The sequence below is a fragment of the Otolemur garnettii genome, unplaced genomic scaffold, assembly GCF_000181295.1.
Source record: "Otolemur garnettii isolate 467f Iridium unplaced genomic scaffold, OtoGar3 scaffold00045, whole genome shotgun sequence".
Classification (NCBI taxonomy): Eukaryota; Metazoa; Chordata; class Mammalia; order Primates; family Galagidae; genus Otolemur; species Otolemur garnettii.
Genome location: NW_003852440.1, coordinates 9,387,355 through 9,409,101, shown reverse-complemented (window position 1 = coordinate 9,409,101; position 21,747 = coordinate 9,387,355). Strand labels below are relative to the sequence as shown.

Genomic DNA, 21,747 nt, shown 5'->3' with positions numbered 1-21,747 from the left:
GGCTCTGTCTCAAAAAAAAAAAAAAAAAAAAAAAGATATTTTGCTTACTTTTCAAAATAAGTCTCCAAAAATGTATATTCTTATAATCTAGATCACCCTATCCCAGAGACTAGTAAAATGAAATGAGAAAACTGACACAGATCTATTAAGCCACAAAAATGGGCATAATATTTGACATGCCCTGAAGAGAAGCTGCTGTCTGACCTTCTACTCAGAGAGGGGACGGCAGGAGTGAGAGTCAGTGTCAAGCCATCAATCACTGCACCAACCTCACTAAATCCCTCTAACCCTAAACCAGACTCAAATTAAGATCCTGCCTAGGGAAGTGGTAGAAACATGTCTCAAAAAAGCCAAGTCCGATCTTTGAGGAGCATTTAAGGAAAAGAAAATCATACCATTTGGGAAAATGTGAAATCCTAAAGCACCTGGGCATATGTTATAGAGTATAATAAAATTGGCCCGACGTGCTGGAGATAAACCATTCCCAAAGTTCTGGTCTTAATAGTGAGAAGATAAAAGGAACAGTCAACATACAGAGTGCCACCACTCCTAAAAGCATATGCTTGAGGTTTACTCCAAAGTGAAATTCAAGGCAAATTATTCTACTATTCTATTATTCTATTCTATTCTTTAAGTTAGTGCTGGAATGCAGGCGCTGTTGTCCATCTCCAGAAGAGGGCAGCACCCAAAGTGTATCAAGAGAGAACCGCTGATGCAGAATTCCCTGGATAACGTACCATATGGAAGAACATACAGAGTGCAAGTACTTGCCATTGTGTGGAACAATACTGTCTGAAGGCCCCCTCTTAAAAACAACAATCAGAAACATGAATCTCCCTTAATCCCAGGGAACCCATTAAGCAATCACTCCAACCTAAAAATACTTTTGTTTAATGAGGTACTATGAGGGTAACTGCTTTTCTGTGCTGATAAAAAAGGTGAAGAATACAGAATATTCAGGATCTAGGGATCTAAGATGAGTCACTAGGCTTGGCGCCTGTAGCAGTGGTTACAGCACCAGCCATATACACCGAGGGTGGCAGTTTCGAACCCTGCCTGGGCCAGCTAAACAACTGCAACAAATAAATAGCCGGGCGTTGTGGTGGGTGCCTGTAGTCCCAGCCTCTTGGGAGGCCGAGGCAAGAGAATCACTTACGCCCAAGAGTTTGAGGTTGCTGTGAGCTGTGACACTACAGCACTCTACCAAGGGCCACACAGTGACTCTATCTCAAAAGAAAAAAAAAAAAAAGTCACTGGCTAATCAGGAGAGAGGGTCTCAGGTTAAAGCTGAGGATTTCTATCAAAAGCTACAGATACTGAACAAAAGATATTAACTTCACTGTCATCAAACTGTTTCCCCGTCTTTCTGTATATGAAATTTAACACCCTAATTGTTTTGTATGGCCCTCAGTTTGTTAATTGCACAGTCACAAACACAAATTGTACCTGTTGTTATCATCACTAAATGTAGTTAAACTTAGAAAACTTAAGTATTTTTCTTCTTGCCTGTCTTGAATAAAGTCTGTCCCTTAGTTATTTGAAGTGGTAAAGTCTTACTCTGTTGCCCAGGACGAAGTGCAGTAGCATCATCATAGCTCACTGTAACCTTGAACTCCTGAGCTCAGGTGATCCTCATACCACCAGGCCCGGCTAATTAAAACAAATTAAAAAAAAAAAAAAGAGATGGGGTCTTGTGCTACTGCCTAGGCTGGTGTCAAACTCTTGGTCTCCCAAAGTACTGAGGCTACAGACATAAACCTCTGCGCCTGGCCTGAAGTCTGTTGTCTGGGTCCTTCATCAAACAGCCTGCGTAACTTGGGGTTTGAGAGCAGCTCACTGCGCTCACTTCTCCCTGCTCTGCCTCCACCTCCCACCAACCCGAGGAGGATTCTCTGCAACCTCAGTTGCTTCTGGTACCTGCTTTTCTTGCTCGTACCCTACCTTCTGGCCCATCCTTCCCATTTCCCTTCTATGAAAGGTCCTAAGGGACATCAGGATGCTGCTGGCCCTGGCTTCCAGAGAATTTAAATGTAAACATTTAAGTATTATTCACAAATATAATTGTATGAGGCCATATGTAAAGTATATGTAAAAAAGCCCTCCACAGTACAGAATAATATGAATTTATCATGAAGGATCTGATAAGCTAAAAATAAATACAGGTGCTTTCCACTCAGATGGGGCATTCCCACTGGGTAGTGCCTTGTTGGCTAAGAGGTACGTTCTGGGATTTCAGATAAGGGTAGAAACAGTCTTCTGTAAGTTCCTGTGTACCCTGCCCTGTGAAGATTAACATATCTGGAGTCAGAATGAGACCAAACACGCAAACACAATACAGAAGCTATTTGCATTTTAATTGAGAATTACTAGTAGCCCTTGGGTAAGTATATCTGTAGTACAGACAGTTTTAATTTGGAAGACAACATCCCTCCTAAGGAAGTCAAGAATTTCAAATGCAACTTTTAATTTACATCTTCTAAGAGCACCCATGTTCAAGTTTTCCTAGAAAAGAAAAGCTCTTTTTATTTCTAAGTATGAGAAACTGTTAATGTTCCTTCCTTTGGTCTTCCTACACCCCTCACCACAAACAAAAAAAGCTACAAAGAGGGCAGCAAGTGTAAGATAAAAAAGAAAATCTAAATAGTATGAAATTAGTTTTTATTTTTACCTCAAAATAAATGCTTAACATTTCTCCAAATCAAAACTGAAGGTGAACACTTAGCAACAAGGGCAAAAGGATATTTTTCCCTTTTCTGGGTAAACCAGTAAGGGAGATTCCTCCTGTGGCTTGGAGTCTTCCATGGGACTAGTCTTCACAAACGAACAAAACCTCTTCCCTCCTTTACTGTCAGTTCTATCCACCAGGACTGTGCCTGGTAAGAAAACCCCCCCAAAGAACCCCTCCCCTGAAACACAACACAAAATAAAGGATTTAAAAAGTTGGGAAAAATCTTTTAACTCGTTCATGTAAAATCCTCTAAGGAGATTTAGTGATGGTAACTCAACAGCAACTGAGCCAAACTTTCTGCCTGTGAGTCGGTATGTGAGCACATTAGGTGAAGTGATACCAGAGTCACTGGGTAGCTGAGCCTTGGTCACAATTCACCACAGGGATGTCTTAAAATTGAATTTCAGTTTCAGCAGATACTTCAGGTTTACCTGAGCAATATCATAGACGATGTACCTGAGGGGAAGCTGGTCAAGGAGCCAACGGTGTACAACAGGAAGTGCATGTTCCCACACGCCCCCGGCTGGAGGATGCTCAGGGCTACTTCATAGGCTGTCTTGGTGCCTCTCAGTAAATAAAAAGAGGAGATAAGACTTGGAAACTGGGAAAAGCTCAGGCCCACAGGAGCAATCAGTCCTCTCACTCTACACAAGGAGAGAATGCTAAGAGCAGTCACCAAAACACACGCTACAGGACAGCCTCTGATCACGTCCCCTGGCTGCGCTGAAGCAGCTCTGTACATTCCTTCACACTCAGACCACACGCCCATGAAAGGATACTCGTTATACAGCAGGCACGTATCGTTAACACCGGATGAGATCCCGGTCCCCAGAGGAACCTCCACACCATCCAGAGTAACACTAGCTGAGGGGTCAGGGGTAGTTTTGCCCAAACCTACAAGACAAAAGGCACAAGCGAAATGAACCACGAGGACAGATGGTGAAACTGTCCCAGGGAGATGACGTCCATTTTATGTTGCATCTGGGTGCTCATTTAAATTAGCAATAATTGTACCCCAGACGATAAACCTTATTGGTTATGATCCTGCCGCTGTCCAAAGCTATATGCTCTTTTTAAAGATGTACAAATTCCATACTCTATCCTCCTTCAGATACTCGTATAAAACTCTAGGTTACAAATCAAAGCTCCCAGGGCAACCTTAACTGTAATCAGTTAAAACCTTAACTGATTTTAGTAAGAATAGTAGCAGATCCTATGGGCATCACACGTGTACTGAACGGAATCCCAAAGCAGTTAGTTCAACCAGGCAGATGAAGGCCCTAAATCAGATGCTGCAAACTACTACCCATGATGTTCCAGGGCCCACCACGTCCCACGAGGCCCCGCTCACTGCTGTAGCTAAGACAGTTACTTGAACTTAGGGGTGTACACACACCCACACTCTTGTATGGCATCTGTGATCCTGGATGCAGCCACAAAATGAAATTTAAAAAAAGCGGACTTCCACCTGTTTGACAACCAGCCATAAAGAGATAGAATTCTGATAAGAGCAAGCTCCCTCCATGCTGTCCAGGGTGCCTGGGGCCAGAGCAGCAGCTTTGGAAACACATTACCTTTGACACTGTGCTTGCCCTTGGGCAACTTGCTGATGTGTGACGCATGCTTCAGTTCATACCTATTCAAGAGAGGGCAGTCTCAGAAGAGGCCTCCAAGGACCCTGGATTCTCAACATCACCAGTCGAATTAGCAGAACATAGCCACTTACAGAAATGAGGTAAAAGCCCACAGAACTCAGCCCATCTTCGTGGCGAGACGCTCCCTCCCATTCTTGAACTGCTCCGAACCTGATGGTGCAGTTCTTTTTTTTTTTTTGAGACAGAGCCTCAAGCTATCCCCCTGGGTAGAGTGCCATGGTATCGCGCTCACAGCAACCTCCAACTCCTGGGCTCAAGCGAGTCTCCTGCCTCAGCCTCCCAAGTAGCTGGGACTACAGGCGCCCACCACAACGCCCGACCATTTTTTCATTTTTTGGCTGCAGCCCTCATTGTTGTTTGGCGGGCCGGGGCTGGGGATTTGAACCCGCCACCTTAGGTGCATGTGGCTGGCGCCTTAGCTGCTTGAGCCACAGGCGCCGAGCCTGCAGTTCTTTTTAAACATAATTTGTTTTCATTAATCACTTCTATGTGGCTATTTTTAAAGAAATGTTTGGGGCCGTGGGTTGGCCATTTTCAGTTTCTGACTACCTTCCACAGCCTCTGGACTCCTGGCCTATTAAACAACCTCGTGTTTTTGGTTATAGTTTACAGGACCAGGAACCAAAACCAACCTAATCAGAATTTTTTCTGTGGAGAATGCAGAACTGAGACTAAGATTCCAGTTCCATCTGGGCTGGTCTCATAAAATCTAAACATTGGCAAGGGAAGAAGAAAGCCATGGGGTGACCATCTTTTGTGCAACTAAATCTCTGCTTCCTACTCCACAGTAGGAACAGACACTGCCAGCTCTAGAGTCCTGGCTGTGTTCCTGTCCTTGTGTTTTGGGAGGTCTCTCTCTACCTGCCTTATTTCCTTAAAACTTAATTTCTTTCTGCTACTTATAAGCTAAGAGTCTTAACTGGGGGTCCAGTAACCATGGTGGGGAATTTTAGTGATTATCTTGTAGTCAAGAGGCATTCTCCTGCCTACAACCCATGCCACCTGTTCCCATTTTGCCACTGGCCCCAGAACCAGATGTACTCACATGTTTCCAAGGGCAACTTCTCCCAACAAGATCAAGCCTATTGGGTCTCCCTGAGATGTATGGCAGTAGTTGGCACTCTTAGACACCATGTCGGCAAAATAGATCCCTTTACCAAACATGTAGCCTGTCTGGAGGGTTGGAAAAGGGATAGTTGAAAACCTTCTAATAGGAAGTTAAGAGTAGTTATAGTATACTGAGTGCTGACTTGAGCCAGGCCCCCAACTAAGTGCTACAATCCATCATTTCTACTTCTCACAGTGCCCCTGGTGAGGAAACACCAAAGTTTGTGCTCATGAGCCAGGATTTTTAGACCTGAGGGGCTGCAAGAAGTTTAACTTCTCTGGACTCTACTTTTCTCTTCTATCTACTGGGGGAAAATAACCCCTAGGCGGCTGCTGTGAAGATGAACTGAGTAAAGAGACATTACTCAGACTCGTGCCCGGTATATGTAATCATCCACTGAATGCTGGCTATTGTTTTTCTTTCATTTTGTAAGTGAAACATTAGGTTCAGAGAAGTGAGATGATACCTCACTCACACACTAGTGACAGTCCTCAAACCTCAGTCTTTACAATCATAAAATGAGGGGCTTAGAAGCCCATCTCTCAGGTCCAATCCAGCTGGACACCTCTGATGCAGCAGGTGACCCAACAATTCCTCGTGTCTGGGTAAGGCTTTGCTCATTTATCACATGTCACTGGTGAAGACTATGAAGACATTTCACTACGCTCGTGGAGGTCACCTGGCTGAGAAGCGATAGAGCCAGGCCTACTTAGCTTGGACTGTGGCCATTGCACCCACTTAGATTCACAGCAGCCGCCAGCCTGGACCCTTTACTTCCTTTGTCCCAGCATCTATGTCTGATCACATGCAGCTGACCCTCTGATGGGATTACAGTTGGGAGGCTGAAGGTGAAATTACCACCAGTGGGCTGTAACCCAGCGACTAAAGGAAGGATGTGGTGGATTTCCCTTATCAGCCACAGCTGAGCCAACACCCAAATCTCAAGCAAGGTCTCTTTTCAAAACTCTTTATGCAGACACCTACAGAGACAGGCACATACCACGGGCGCTTCAGGAGGGGCTATCCGTAGACCCTGGGACAAGATTCCAGCAAAGTTGGTAGTCCTGGAGCCGTGCCACAGCAACCTTCGGTTATGAAGCTGCTTAAAAGGTTTGTAGCGCTGGCTTTCCCCTTCACGCTCTATCTTAAAGATCTGGTTGCGGTATTAAACAAAGGAGAGGGGCAAAAAAAGTCATTTGCTATTCTGGTTGACTGAAAGATCAGAATGGATACAGGAGAACTGACCAGCTATCCCCACAGCTAGAAAACTTAAGAGTCTGCTCCACTATGAAGATGGTTTGCCATCCAGCTGTGATAGAGTTCTCGGACTTGTGGAGGTCCCACCTGGCAGAGACCAGCTGTTAGAATCAGTATTACCGTACAGAGGGACACTAGAGAAACTTTTATCCTGGACCTCTGACAATCATATTTTCTGATTCTAAAACCAGGTTTGGGCTGGGCACAGTAGCTCATGCCTGTAATCTAGCACTCTGGGAGGCTGAGGCCGGTGGATTGTTTGAGCTCAGGAGTTCAAGACCAACCTAAACAACAGAGACCCCCATCTCTACTAAAAATAGAAAAAACCAGCTAGGCATTGGGTTAGACTCCTATAGTCCCAGCTACATGGGACATGGGAAGCCAAGGCAAGAGGACTGCTGGAGCCCAAGAGTTGGAGGTTGCTGTGCACTATGATGATGCTACGGCACTCTACCCAGGGCAACAGACTGAGACTCTGCTCAAAAACAAACAAGTTTAAGGACAGGAAATGTCCTTTAAAATAGAACAAAAAGCCACCCCCAAACTACCATGAGATTACTTATTTTTCTGTTCAATAAATTAGTCATTTCCTCTACTTATTGAAAATAAACTATTAGGCTTGGCGCCTGTGGCTCAGGCAGCTAAGGCGCCAGCCACATACACCTAAGGTGGCGGGTTCGAACCCCCAGCCCGGGCCCGCCAAACAACAATGACGGCTGCAACCAAAAAATGGCCGGGCGTTGTGGCGGGTGCCTGTGGTACCAGCTACTTGGGAGGCTGAGGCAGGAGACTCGCTTGAGCCCAGGAGTTGGAGGTTGCGATGGAGCGTGATGCCATAGCACTCTACCCAGGGGGATAGCTTGAGGCTCCGTTTCAAAAAAAAAAAAAAAAAAAAAGAAAAGAAACTACTCTTTCCTACTCAGGCCCAGGTTGGAGGAGTAGGCAGAGGAAAGCTGGCAGGACACAGAAGAGGGCGGAGAGATGAGATTCTTACATCGACAACCTGCAGGTCATATGCATTGTGTGTGGTAGCATGAGTGTTCTTAACATACTTCCTGATGATCTCGGCTTCTTCAGAATCTTTATCAACCACCTAGATAAAAGATATCTTGGGATTAGAGTAAGGGAGACCCCAGGCGAGCCCCTCAGACACAGAAGAACACCACACAGGTTCAGCTGATGCACAGATCAGTACCACACTCCTCAATGGAAACTCAGACAGGACCAAGAGGCTGGGTTCCAGGCTCATCGCCTGGGCAGGGCAGGCCTTGAGCCAGTGGTTCCCCCTCTCTGCCTCTTTATCTACTTGAGTTGCTAGTATTAGGGTTGCCTTCTGTCTTAAAATTCTATGCTTTGGGGTCTCAAGAAAGCTAAAATATGATGGGGCTTACTGTCAGTGAACAAGGAATCTTCAGAACAGGGAATGGGCTCTGGAATAAGAGTCTAACTCATCACAAATTAAAACGTAATAGGCCTGAAGATGTCCCATAGTGAAGAATTGCAATTAAAAGTGGTAAGGAGATAAGGATCAACTGCTCTGAAGACAGACAAATGCTGTTTCTTTTGAATCTTTAGGGTCATTCATTTTCTGGCATGCTCAGAACACACACTCAACAAACAACCATCAAGTAGTTAATAAAATCGATGCTAAATAAACCCCATGTATTACTGAGAAAGCTATCCATGTTCTCTGTCTCACTATGTTGCCCTGGGTAGAGTGCCGTGGTGTCATAGCTCACAGCAACCTCCAACTCATGGGCTTAAGCGATTCTCTTGCCTCAGCCTCCCGAGTAGCTGGGACTACAGGCACCCACCACAGTGCCTGGCTATTTTTCTGTTGTAATTGTCATTGTTGTTTAGCAGCCCGGGGCCAGGTTTGAACCCGCAGCCCCGGCTTATGTGGCTGGTGCTCTACCCACTGAGCTAAGGGTACTGAGCCATGTGTTTTCTTATATAATTTTCACATTCTTATCCAAAGTTTAGATTATCTAAGAATTCTGGCCTATCTCACTGCCTCCAAATTAAAAGTCTTCAGAATTGTAAACCAAGAAACTAGGTATCCCTTAAGGTGCCCCAGAAGCAAAACAAATGACTTTTGGTGTTTCATCTTGCTTGGGCCCACAGATCTGTGCAGTGTCCCAGGCAAGGAGCCACGGCTCTTCTTTGTGATGTACACAGGGTACCAGGCTCAACAGACTGCAGCGGACTTAAACCCTTAGAATACCGCAGGGAAGGAAGCAGGGGCTGAGGAAAGGGGGGAACATGGGTGATGAGATGAGGCTCAAAGGCAGGGCAACTTAAAAGCTGAGGCAGACATCACCCTGATGGTTTACCTAGGTGTCCAACAAACCCAAATTCAGGGAGTATGTGTGTGCTGACACGCACAACTTCAGCTCTAGAGAAAAACTCAAGCATTGTATCTTCATCCAGCATTTCTACTTCTGAAGTGGGCATTGATAATTAATTTCCTAAAAGTTCATGCCTGGCCAGGAGCAGTGGCTCACTCCTGTAATCCTAACATTTTGTGAGGCCAAGATGGGCCGATTGCTTGAGACCAGCCTGAACAAGAGCGAGACCCCACCTCTAAAAACAGCCAGGCGTTGTGGCGGGTGCCAAGTACTGGAGAGGTTGAGACAAGAGAAACACTTGAGCCCCACGGCACTCTACTGAGGGCAACATAGTGAGACTCTGTCTCAAAAAAAGAAAAAGAAAGGCTCATGTCTCAAGAATCTCAAAAATCTGAGGTCCTCTTTAAACTGAGGAGAAAAAAGGGAACTTTTAGTAAGATCCCTCAAAAACCAGTATTTACATCAAGCCAAGGTGCTGGCTCAGAAGGCTGCCTTGCAAAGTGCATTCTGCATAGGTGAGATTTTCAGAGGTTCTCAAAGGACCACCAGCAGCACTAGGCAGAGGTTTGTTAGAAAGGCAAATTCTTAGGCCCAACTATCTGTGTCTTAATAAATTTTGCAGGAGATCTGGACATACACTCAAGTTCAGGACTATTACTCTTGGGATGAGTGGTTAGTAATACTTGAGGAAGGGCCAACCCAGTTACCTTAATGTTGGTTTTGAGCTTCTCATAGTTGACATCGATGGGGTCCTTGCTGCTGTCATCAGACCCACCCCTGAGCAGGCTGTAGGCCACCTCAATGTCTAGCAGGTTGTCCAGCATTTCTACCTTGGCCTGGAAGAATATAAAAAAAGCTACTAAGTACCACAGTGCAAGTTTTGGCAAATAAACCCTACGTGCAGATAGAGTTTGCTACAATAAAAGGGGGAATCTCCCCCCAGAGAAGGACATCCTGCCACCTGCTGCCCACAGTGAACATTCACAAGGAGTTCCTGGAATACTGATGAGTGCCTGCGAGGAGGTGGAGGTTAAGTGGTGGAAGTAAGAACCTTCCTTCCTCTCACACACTCTGACAACTGGGGACTTATGTCAAAGAAACTACCAACAAACCATTCCTGAACCACCAGCTTTCCTGGGCTGCCTTATGAGGCCAGGGGGTAGGGGGTGGGAAATGGGGAGGAAAATGCTATTCTAAGGAAAGGGATTTTTCCTCTCCAATGGCTCTTTTCCCTACTAGCTTGGTAGAACAGGGACAGGAAAAACAGTTCTGCCTCCCCCAATGTGGATAGAAGCCCCACTTCAAAACAAGGCTGGGCAGTGGTGCTTGGCCTCAGGCTCCTGATGTGGAAGGATGGTGGCGAGGGGGTAACGTCCCAGCCTAGCGGATTTGTGGCTCCCTTCTGAGCCTCTGTGCTACCTGCACGCTGCCCTCATTGTTCAGGAGTGGAGGTTTCTTCATCCCAAAGTCGTGGGGGATCAGGGTGTAGAAGCGATTTGACAGATCCAGGATCTGGGAATCACTGCTGCCCTGGGACACTGCCTGGAGAAGGAAGGGAGGGAGGAACACAAGAGTGAGGCGGCAGCTCTAAGTGCCCCTTCACGTGGCCAGGCTTTTTCTTCTGGAAGGTGGGTGCTGTAGCCAAGTCAAGAGGCAGCTTGCTCTGTAAGACACGTAGGAAATGACCAGAAGGCCCCTTTCCTCTTGATGTTCCATCACCAAACAGAGGCAGGACCCCCTGTCCTCCAGGATCACAGCTCATGTGAAATTTCAACTGTGTAGTTACAGATATACAACCCCCCCCACTATACAAAATATTAATTATAATTAATAATGCAGGTGGGTAGGCTCCCGGCTATAAAGTTCTTTCACTTTTTATATGTTTGAAAAATTTTCATAATAAAATGTCGGAGGGGTTGATCATTGCAATAAAATTCAGGCAGGCTCCCTTCATCCGCTGACATTCATCTTTGAGGTGGGGAATTACTTTTTACTGCACCTGGAGATCCAGGTGGCCAGGCAAAGAAAAGCTAAGCAAGCCCTACTGCCACAGTGCCTGCTGATGCTCCATATGAGTGGGTGCTATACAAATGCAGAAAGAGGTAGGACAGCTTGACCACTGGGACACCATGTATTTTGGCAAACAGCTCCGGTGACCACAGGAGGGTCACATAGCAGGCCCAGAGCCCCAGCATCTGCTTCCCACTGTGATGTAGACGTCACTCCTTGATAGGACGTCTATCTGTGCTGTAGCTGGCTCTTTGCAATGGACTAGGATGGTATTCTAGCCCTTCCACACAGGGATTCCAGAATAGGAAGAAGAACTTAGGCTGAAGAAACCTTCTAAGTTCTCAGCTAGTGGGAAACAAGGAAAGTCATGGCTTAGGACCAGCTGTAACTGGACTGAATTCAGGGCTCTTCCTCAGCACCAGCCAGAAAGTCTGGTTCCTGGACCCACTTTGCTTCTTGTGTGCTTTAAAGCCAAGCCTACATCTCACCTCTAAATACAGTGGAATCCAGGAAGTAGCTTAAAGGCTGAGACTGGGAGACCTTGAAAGATGCTCAAAGAATGTTGTATGAACATGAATACCAGGAAAAAGAGTTTTCCATTGGATGACTTCCTAGTAACTGTGTGTCTTAAATTCACATAAAATAAAATCACAATACAGTTGACCCTTGAACAACATGGGCCCACTTATAGATTTTTTTAAATAAATACAGTCAGCTTTTGTGTTTGCTGAGTCAACAAAAGGCAGACTGAAAATACAGTATTCCTGGGATTTGAGACTGGTGGACACAGAGTGGTGACTTTTTGTACCCATGGGTTTCACAGGGCCAACTATAGGACTCAAGCATGTGTAAATTTTGGTATCCTTGGGGAGTCCTGGATATACCTAGAGATGACTATATTTTAAAGAGATGTGGTAACCAAATTCCTAAGTATTTAGGAGTTTACTACATACCTGATAACTGAAAACACAGTTATTCATTTGTTTTTTGATGATCTTTTGCAAGCAGCAGGCACTAGTTGGTCACATTTGTTGAAGTGGAAAAACCTGAGTCCGCGAATAGTGGTTCAGCACTGTGTTTCATTAATCTTGAATATCTCCTAGGTGAGAAGCCAGCCAGGGGAAGGTGGTGCAAGCCAGGCTCCTTGCTTACCTGCTGGACCTCACTGAGGATGGAGTATGCGGCCTGGATCTGCCTCTTGCTCAGCTTCCCCAAGGGCATCTTCTGAAGATCAATCTGAAGAGACAGGGGGTTTTCCCCTTTGAAAGCAGGGCACTGTGTGTGCAGCATGACAACAGGAGAGTGAGGCCAAGCACCCCTCACCCCTGCCTCTCGGGCCCCCAGTGGAAGCTGTCATAAGCCAGTCCAGTTTTCCTGAGGAGATCCCTGACCCCATGACCCAACTTCAGAGTTTGTAGCCCCACCTGCCCCACAAGGAATAGGAATCTACCTGGAAGAAGACACTGACTCAACTTGTGCTAGCCAACTTTGGCTCCTCTATGCCTAGGCTCCCTTTCAAATAGCCCAGCACTTCTGGAAGAAGGTACAGTACAATCCCCATCCAATTCCTAAGTGAGGATAACGGCCCATCATTCATGGTTCCCCACATCAGCATCCCTGCAGACCTCCCCTGTGTCCCCTTGGAGTCACAGAGTCAATGCAATAATGCACTCCTGCTTGAGTTCCCAGTTGGATAATATTCAAGTAGAAACATTATTTTTATTTTGTTGTATTTTTTTTTTTTTGAGACAAGAGCCTCAAGCTGTCACCCTGGGTACAGTGCTATGGCTTCACTGCTCATAGCAACCTCCAACTCCTGGGCTCAAGCGAGTCTCCTGCCTCAGCCTCCCAAGTAGCTGGGACCACAGGCACCTGCCACAATAGTCGGCTATTTTTTGGTTGCAGCAGCCATTGTTGTTTGGCAGGCCCCTCCGCTGGATTCGCACCCGCCAGCTCAGATATATGTGGCTGGCACTGAGCCCAAACATTTTTAAAAGGACACACTCCTGAACTTATGTACTTATATTTAAATCAATGCTGTCCCTTTTGAACCAGTCACCACAAAAAGCTTAACATTTGTTACAATGACACTGCTACCACACATCACCTTGGGTACTGCCATCAAGAAAGGCTGCAAGCTGCAGTGGAAGCAGCAGGAGACTCGTGGCCAGAAGGAAGACCTGATCACCACTTAGCCAGTGAGGCATCCACTCTCAGTCTTAAGTTTTCTTTTCTTTTTTTTAAATTGAGACAAAGTCCTACTTTTTTGTCCTCAGTACACTGTTCACAGCAACCTCAAATTCCTGGACTTGAGCAATTCTCTTGCCCCAGCCTCCCTAGTAGATGGGACTACAGGCACCTGCTACAATGCCTGGCTATTTTTTGTTTGTTTGTTTAGCAAGCCCGGCCTGGGTTTGAACCCACCAGCCCCAGAGCATGTGGCTGGTGCCCTAACCACTAAGCTACCGGCACCCAGCCAGCCTTAGTTTTCCATTTGTAAAATAAGGCTACCTCCCTTAAAAGGCACCTACTTCCTTCTGAGAGTGACCCTGCCTGTGCTGCTTACTCAGCCCCAAGTTGGAGACACCTGTGTATCAGGTGACCCCATGCTCCATGAAACTACTGGGTTGGTGCCCATAGCTCAGAGAGTAGGGCACTGGCCACATACACCGAAGGTGGTGGGTTTGAGCCTGGCCTGGGCCTGCTAAAACAATAATGACAACTGCAACTAAAAAATAGCTGGGTATTGTGGCGGGCACCTGTAGTCCCAGCTACTTGGGAGGCTGAGGCAAGAGAATCGCTTAAGCCTAAGAGTTTGAGGTTGCTGTGAGCTGTGACACCACAGCATTCTACCAAGGGCAACACAGTGAGACTCTGTCTCAAGAAAAAACAAAAAAAGGAATTGCTATGGTGATAAAAGTAAATAAGAGGATATGAAAAGTGCTCATCGCTCCATTAGGAGCCAGCAGCAGTAAGTTCTAACAACATCCATAAGCCCTGGCATGCTTCTCTATACTCTCAATACTGCAAACTCTCCATCCTGAGGGGAGATCCGATTTCTGGCAAGAGTTAAATAGTTGGAGCCATGTCTGGGGAAAAAGGTGGATAACCTATTTTAAATCAAGAACAAAGTAAACAAAAGAGCAGTGTGACTTTATTTTGAGACAGTCTTAATTTGTAGCCCTTGGTAGAGCGCCATGGTGTCATAGCTCACAGCAACTTCAAATTCTTGGGCTTAAGTAATTCTTTTGCCTTAGCCTCTCAAGTAGCTGGAAATACAGGTGCCTACCACAACGTTGGGCTATTTTTAGAGATAGAGTCTCAATCTAGTTCAGTCTGGTCTTGAACTTGTGAGCTCAGGCAATCCACCTGCCTCAGCCTCCCAGAGTGCTGGGATTATAGGCGTGAGCCACAGAGTGGCTTTAGTATGGCTTATCTTTTGGCTCTGAAAACAATTCTAAGAAGGAACTCCAAAAGGAGCAACATTCCCTAAGCAGCAGAATTCTGGTGTTTGTATAACCACACACCCCTGAAAATGTATGCATGGGCTATGCAAGAAATGGGCTCCATTAACACAGGACGTTTTCACTCCCAGAATCTGGCATGGCACTGGGCTGGATGTAGTGGCTCCTCAGTAGCCTGGTTTAAGGAGAAAGGGACAAGGGGGAAAGAGGCCTCACTCTCAGGGGCTCTTCAACCCCAGCGGCCGACACCTAGGGCTAGAGCCTGGATCCCCCACTGCCAACCCTGTGTGGCGTGAGTGATGGGACTCCATTCCTCCCAGAGTAGGAATGTGCCACCTTCACAGGCAGAGTTAGGTTTCCTTGGTGCTAGGGTGAAGCCCCCAGGGTCATCACACATGGCTGGGCGTGGGCACCCCACTTTCCACATACCTCCCACTGGCTGCCTTCCAGCCTGTTTCAGTAGCAGGGCCCCTGTCTCTTCCCTTCCTGCTAGCTACTTGTCTGAGTGAAAAACAACATACAAATGTCATTTCAGAGGAAAGGACTTCTAGCTGAGAATAGCTGTGAACTTATGTCAGTCAGAGTACCCAGTACAGAGTTCCAGGAGGCTGGAAATGACGTGTGAGACATCAAAACATTCATGAAACAGAGACCCTCCTCTCCCTTACCCCAGCACCTCTCTACCTCTACCCTTTGCTGCTTATGGCGAGCCAGAACAAACTGTTCAAACTAGTGGACCTCCCAAGCAGAAGTATGGTTATAAACTGACTTGAACAAGAACAGTGCATAAGCCCTGGCCCTTTTCAAACCGGTTACAGGATGTATGTTAACACTCCACTGTCTAATAACAGCTGGGCTGTGAGCAGTCCTGCCAGGGTGAGCTCCCGCTAGGGAGATGCTGAGGCTGGCCCTCCCATCTATGGAGTTGGGAAGAAAAAAGGCTGTGGGGGGTTTACAGTGCCCAGGTTTGATCCCCTATCCTCGTTTGAAGGCTTGCAAGTAGGCCCTAAGGAGGCAGGACATGGGTAAACACATGACAGTAGTGTGAAAGGAGCAACCCCCATGGAGAAGGGGAGGAATGCTCGGCAAGGATCTTGGACTCTCACTCTCTGGGTTTCCAGGACAAAGGGAATGATCAGTGTACTGTAGCTGCTCATTTGCAGATGGGGAAAGAGGAGAGCGACTGTGTCTGCTTCCAGGTATCAACAGCGCCTGGATCGTCTCTGCTCTGAAGGCTCCCAGGGCCAGCACTCAAGAACCCTGATGCCTAGAGCAGCAAGAACAAGGTCTTCTGCACTCACCCCCTAGGCAAAGAGCAGAGATAAGACGGAGAACAGATAGGATAAGCCTGACCTCTGCCTACAGTCCTGGCCATTTCTGTCCTGGGCAGGAGGTATGATTTATCCAACAACCATCAGCCCCATCCAACTCCCAACCTTTTCTTGAAAACAGCTGGTATCAAGTTTTATCTAATGAAGCAAGTGCCAGCAGCTCTCTGCACTGACAGTGCTGGGTATAGTGGTTTTCTTTTTCTGTAAGTGGGCTATACCTTGGACTTTCCATAACTCAAGTTGGCTGGTTTGGTTGGGCCACAAAAGAACTATGAGAAACACCCTATCATGGCAACAAGAAGGGGAAAAGTACAAAGGGGACTGCAGACCAGTGGACAGCTCTCTAACAAGACACCACACACTGCACAGTAAGTCAAAGGACCCTCTGTGAGAGAACAAGCACTCCAGGCAGCAGCACTTACACGATCGAGACTGAAGGACAGGCACAAGGAGCTGACAGCCAATCAACATTTTTTCTTTCTTTTTTGAGACAGTGTCCTTAAGTCACCCTTGGTAGAGTGCTGTGGCATCACAGCTCACAGCCACCTCAAACTCTCAGGCTTATGCGATTCTCTTGCCTCAGCCTCGTGAGTAGCTGGGACTACAGGGGCCTGCCAAAATGCCTGGCTATTTTTAGCTGCAGTTATCATTGTTGTTTAGCAGGTCTGGGCCGGGCTTGAACCCACCAGCTTTCATGTATATGGCCGGCACCCTACTCACTGAACTATGGGCGCCGAGCTGGATCAACATTTTCTGTTTGTGAAAGAGAAACAAGAAAATAAGAACAGCCAGAGAGGTCTTCACCAGTTCAGTACACAGATCACTGCCCTCAGCAAATGCTCACAGATAAAATAATAAAGTGCAATCACCTCATATTCCACCATGGCTTTCTTCATACTTTCCACATCAAAGATCATCTTAATAAGCTCCTGAACTGGCTTGGAGAGCTTGGACTTGGTCCCTGGGTTTACTGTCAGCTTCTTCACCGCCTCTTCATCCTTCAGGGAAACAAACAAACAAAAAAACATCAGTAAAGAGACCCAATTCAACAAGCCATGGAGGTGGTATCTGAGGGGCTGGGTTGCAGATATAAGACACAGGATGGGGTGGTGCCTGTGGCTCAAAAGGGTAGGGTGCTGGTCCCATATGCTGGAGGTGGTGGGTTCAAACCCAGACCCAGCCAAAAACTGCAAAAAAAACCAAAACAAAACAAAAAAGACACAGGATGGAGTTTCACCAGTAAAAAAAGTTGAATGTTAATTGAAAATGTTTGGGTATCAGTGGCCAGGAGGAACATGTGTGATTTTGTACATGGGTCAGACATTTCCTCTGCACCCCTAAGTCCTCTTGGCTGCTCTAGATTCTTATTCCAGCTACACTGCAACACTGGCACAGACTGCCGCACCACAGGCGGCTGCTGGTGTTGCCTGGGAACTTGCCCAGTGCCCACTCATGGCCAACCTGGAGAACCTGGGCAGCTTCAAAGGTGAACCTGGGAGCAATGGGACATGAGACTGATAGACAAATTCTTCCCCCTTTCTCTTACATTTACTCACCCAAGGGCCAGCTCTGAGTTTCCATAGCCTTCTCTGTACTCCCAAAGGATTAAGATAACAGTCCCACTTCCTATTGGCCAACTTGACAGTGTTAAAAGCAGTAATCTTCCCTATTTCCCTACAACATTGTCCCCACCCCCCATCACACTACCTAATAAAATGATAACACATGGGACTTCTGCTATAAGCACCCAGGCTATCCAGATTACACTGTATTGACTGGGCACAGAGGCTCACATCTATAATCTCAGCAGGCTGAGGCAGGAGGACTGCTTGAGGCCAGGAGTTTGAGAATCAGACTGTTTAACACAGTAAGACCACTACGTTGCTCTCGGTAGAGTACTGTGGCATAAATCCTCACAGCAACCTCAAACTCTTGGGCTTAAGCGATTCTCTTGCTTCGGCCATTTTTTTGGTTGTAGTTGTTATTGTTTGGCAGGCCCCGGGCCAGCTTCAAAACACCCAGTCCTGGTGTATGTGGCTGGCGCCCTAGCCACTGAGCTACAGGTACAGAGCCTGCTTTAACTCTTGTTGCTTTTAGTCTTTGAACTGAAGCAACTAATACAAGTGCTTGGTATTTATTTGGTGCTGGGCTTTGAATAAGGAAACCACCTGGCTTACAAAATGCAGGGCGCTAATCTATGTTCTTAGTGCCCCTGATTGCTGTCGTTACCTCTGCAGGCTTACTTTTAATGTTGAAATATTGAGTCTTCAATGCACTCTTTTATCTTGAGGGTATAACTTCATTGGAGGGCAAATTATCAATGTGTTTAAAAGCTTTATTTATGTCCATATATGTTATGAACCTGTAACTACTTGTAAGGGCCATAATTATAGGGCACGTATATATTTAATATATGTATCAGCATCATTATAGCAAATGCCTGGAAATAATCTACATGCCTAAGAGGATTGTTTTGATACATTTTGAATTCTGCTCCACCTCACAGGATGGGACTCAATAGAGCCTTAAGAAAGGATACTCTCCGGGTGGAGTCTTCAGACGGCTGGAGCACCGGTCCCCAAATCCTCCTGCTTCAATCAGGGCTTGTGGTCTGGTCGCCAGCAACCTGAATCTCAAACCTGGGGAGTGCCTCAGAGTACGGGACGAGGTGGCCCCTGACGCCAAGAGCTCTGTGCTGAATCTGGGCAAAGACAGCAACAACCTGTGCCTGCATTTCAACCCCCACTTGGATGCCCACGGGGATGCCAGTACTATCGTGTGCAACAGCAAGGACGGTGGGGCCTGGGGGGCTGAGCAGCGGGAGGCTGCCTTTCCCTTCCAGCCTGGAAGTGCCGTGGAGGTGTGCATCAGCTTTGACCGGGCTGACCTGACCGTCAAGCTGCCAGATGGTTACACATTCAAGTTCCCTAACCGCCTCAACCTGGAGGCCATCAACTACATGGCAGCTGATGGTGACTTCAACATCAAGTGTGTGGCCTTTGATTGAAGTCAGCTGGCCCGTGACCTCTAATAAAGGCAGCTGCCACTGCTCTTCCTGAAAAAACAAAAAAAAAACAAACAAAAACAAACAAAAAAAAGAAATGATACTCTCTGGCTCGGTGCCTGTAGCACTGTGGTTATGGCACCAGCCACATACACCAAGCATGGCAGGTTGGAATCCAGCCTGGGCCAGCTTAACAATGACAACTACAACGAAAAAATAGCCAGGTGTTGTGATGGGTGATAGGCCCTGTAGTCCCAGCTACTTGGGAGGCTGCGGCAAGAAACTTGCTTAAGCCCAAGAGTTTGAGGTTGCTGTGAGCTGTGATGTCATAGCACTCTACCAAGGGCAACATGAGACTCCGTCTAAAAAAAAGGAAAAAGAAAAAGAAAAAGAAGAGATACTCTGGCAAAGTAAACATAAGCGCGCCTTTTTGTTTTTTCCTTTGGCTAGGGCTGGGTTTGAACCTGCCACCTCCGGCATATGAGGTCAGCACCCTACCCTTTTGAGCCACAGGCACCACACAACATAAGCATGTTTTAACAGGTTTTTCATTTCTTTTTTACGTCTTATTTATTTAACTCTCCACTGTATGTTTTCAGTATTTCTTTTTGTTTTTTTAGGGAGAGGGAAAGCTTGTCATGCTCTAACAGGCTATGTTATTGTTAAATTTATGTTATTTTGCAACTTAGAAACCAGCTACAGTATGGCCCACTTAATAGAACACCTGAAAGAAAGTAAAACAGGCTGAGCACAGTGGCTCACACCTATAATCCCAACACTCAGGGAGGCTGAGGTAGGTGGACTGCTTGAGCTCATGAGTTCAAGACCAGCCTGAGGAAAAGTAAGACCCTTTCAGGCAGTGCCTCTGGCTCAAAGGAGTAAGGCGCCAGTCCCATATGCTGGAGGTGGCGGGTTCAAACCCAGCCCTGGCCAAAAAAAACTAAAAAAAAAAAAAAAAGTAAGACCCTTTCTCTACTAAATATAGATAAGCTAAGTCAAGAGGATTGCTTAGAGGTTGCTATGAGCTATGATGCCATTGCACTCTACCCAGGTCAACAGCTAGAGACTCTGGATTGGTACAGTTTTATACAGTACCCACTGATCAAACTGAAAAGTGCTGTAACTGTAAAATATACACCAGATTTCAAAGATAGGCACCTGTAGTCCCAGCTACTTGGGAGGCTGAGGCAGGTTGATCCCTTGAACCCAGGAGTTTGATGCTGCTGTGAGCTAGGCTGACACCATGGCACTCTAGCCTGGGCAATAGAGTGAGACACTGTCTCCAAAACAATAAAAATAAAAAAAAACCCAATATTAATTTCATTGATTGTTTTGTTTTTTAAAATGTGGTTATGAAAAACTTTAAAATATTTTAGCAGCTTACATTATAATTTCTATTAGACAGTGCTGCTATTGAAGACACAGACTGGAAATGTTCCTGATACATTAGGGCAAAAAACAGATGGATGCAACATTGTGTATAAGGCAAGATTCTAATTTTATGGTGGTGGGGAAATAAGAGTACAATGAAAGAAGACTGAAAAAGACCTGTGCTTTGACTCTTAACTGTGGTTAATTCCATGCCGTGGTAGTTATAGAAATTTCCAAAAAAACACATTTATCTCAGTAGGGGGTACTACTGAGTCAGACTAAGTCTATCTTGAAAGTCCAGCCGCTATCTTAGCATTATAGAAGAAATAAATTCTACTTTTACCGTGGAATTCATAGAGGTGAACTTAAGAATTCCCCCTTTGAGATACACTATAACCCAAAGATATGGAATTAAAGTCTCTTATTTTATGAAGTAAATGTGTACTTCCTCCAATTAAAGAAAGTAATAGAGTCTCATTTTTCAAAAGGCAATTATTTTCATCAAGAACAACAGAAACAGGGCACTGGCCCCATATACAGAGGGGGTGGGTTCAAACTCGATCCCAGCCAAACTGCACTGCAACAAAACAATATCCAGGTGTCCTGGTGGGCGCCTGTAGTCCCAGCTACAGGAGGCTAAGGCAAGAGAATCACCTAAGCCCAGGAGTTGGCAGTTGCTGCGAGCTGTGTGATGCCACAGCATTCTGCCGAGGGAGATAAAGTAAGACTCTTGTTTCTAAAAAAATAAATAAATAAAAACAAAAACAGCTGGGCTCAGTGGCTCATGCCTGCAATCCCTGCACTGTGGGAGGGTGAGGAGGGAGAATTGCTTGAGCTCAGGTGTTCAAGACTCACCTGAGTGAAAGTGAGACCCCGACTCATGAAAGAAATGGAAAAACCCAGTCAGGCACTGTGGTGAGCACCTGTAATCCCAGCTGCTAGGGAGGCTCCTTAGCTAGGGAGGCTAAGACAAGAGGATCCCTTAAGCCTAAGAGTTTGAGGTTACTGGGAGCCGTGATGCCACAGCGCTCTACGGAGGGTGACACACTGAAACTGTCTCAAAAAATAATAATAATAATAATAATCATCTGAGACTAAAAACTGTGACCTAGTAGAATATGTAAAGTTACTGTAATTCTATCCTGATGACAAACCAGGTCACATGATTCAATGGTGAACAGAAATTCAGATAAAAAGGCTTCTCCAGAATCTATGAATTATCCTGTACACGGTGTCAGGAGCAATTCAAAAAAAATGTTACCCCTGTTCTCATTTAAACTTTATCTTCACAGTGTAGATTTTATTAAATGCTTTTTCCACATCTACTGAGGTGACCATGTGATTTTTGTCTTATATTCACATGGTCCATTACACTGATTGTTTAAAGTTGGACCAAACTTACACACTACTGGATTTGGTTTGTTACTATTTTCTTTCTTTTTTTTTTTTTTTTGAAACAGAGCCTCAAGCT

General features: G+C 45.9%; 1 protein-coding gene and 1 pseudogene across 2 annotated transcripts in view; one reads left to right on the top strand and one right to left on the bottom strand.

The window, feature by feature from the left end:
- Positions 1 to 2,336: 2,336 nt before the first annotated feature.
- PARP1 (poly(ADP-ribose) polymerase 1) overlaps positions 2,337 to 21,747 on the bottom strand; it is a 52,046-nt gene continuing 32,635 nt past the window's right edge. Inside the window, exons 14-24 of one of the 2 annotated variants that reach the window (XM_023513884.1) lie at positions 16,771 to 16,899; positions 12,259 to 12,342; positions 10,516 to 10,638; positions 9,804 to 9,932; positions 7,743 to 7,841; positions 6,492 to 6,644; positions 5,429 to 5,556; positions 4,303 to 4,364; positions 3,508 to 3,622; positions 3,160 to 3,184; positions 2,347 to 2,502 (exon numbers count right to left, since the gene is read on the bottom strand). In XM_023513884.1, the coding sequence (XP_023369652.1) occupies positions 2,353 to 2,502; positions 3,160 to 3,184; positions 3,508 to 3,622; positions 4,303 to 4,364; positions 5,429 to 5,556; positions 6,492 to 6,644; positions 7,743 to 7,841; positions 9,804 to 9,932; positions 10,516 to 10,638; positions 12,259 to 12,342; positions 16,771 to 16,899 (1,197 nt within the window). In that variant the 3' untranslated portion in view covers positions 2,347 to 2,352. Of the gene's footprint in view, positions 3,185 to 3,507; positions 3,623 to 4,302; positions 4,365 to 5,428; positions 5,557 to 6,491; positions 6,645 to 7,742; positions 7,842 to 9,803; positions 9,933 to 10,515; positions 10,639 to 12,258; positions 12,343 to 16,770; positions 16,900 to 21,747 lie in introns of both variants that reach the window. The other variant, XM_003790989.1, reaches the window with a different exon arrangement.
- LOC105887080 lies at positions 16,957 to 18,944 on the top strand (annotated as a pseudogene).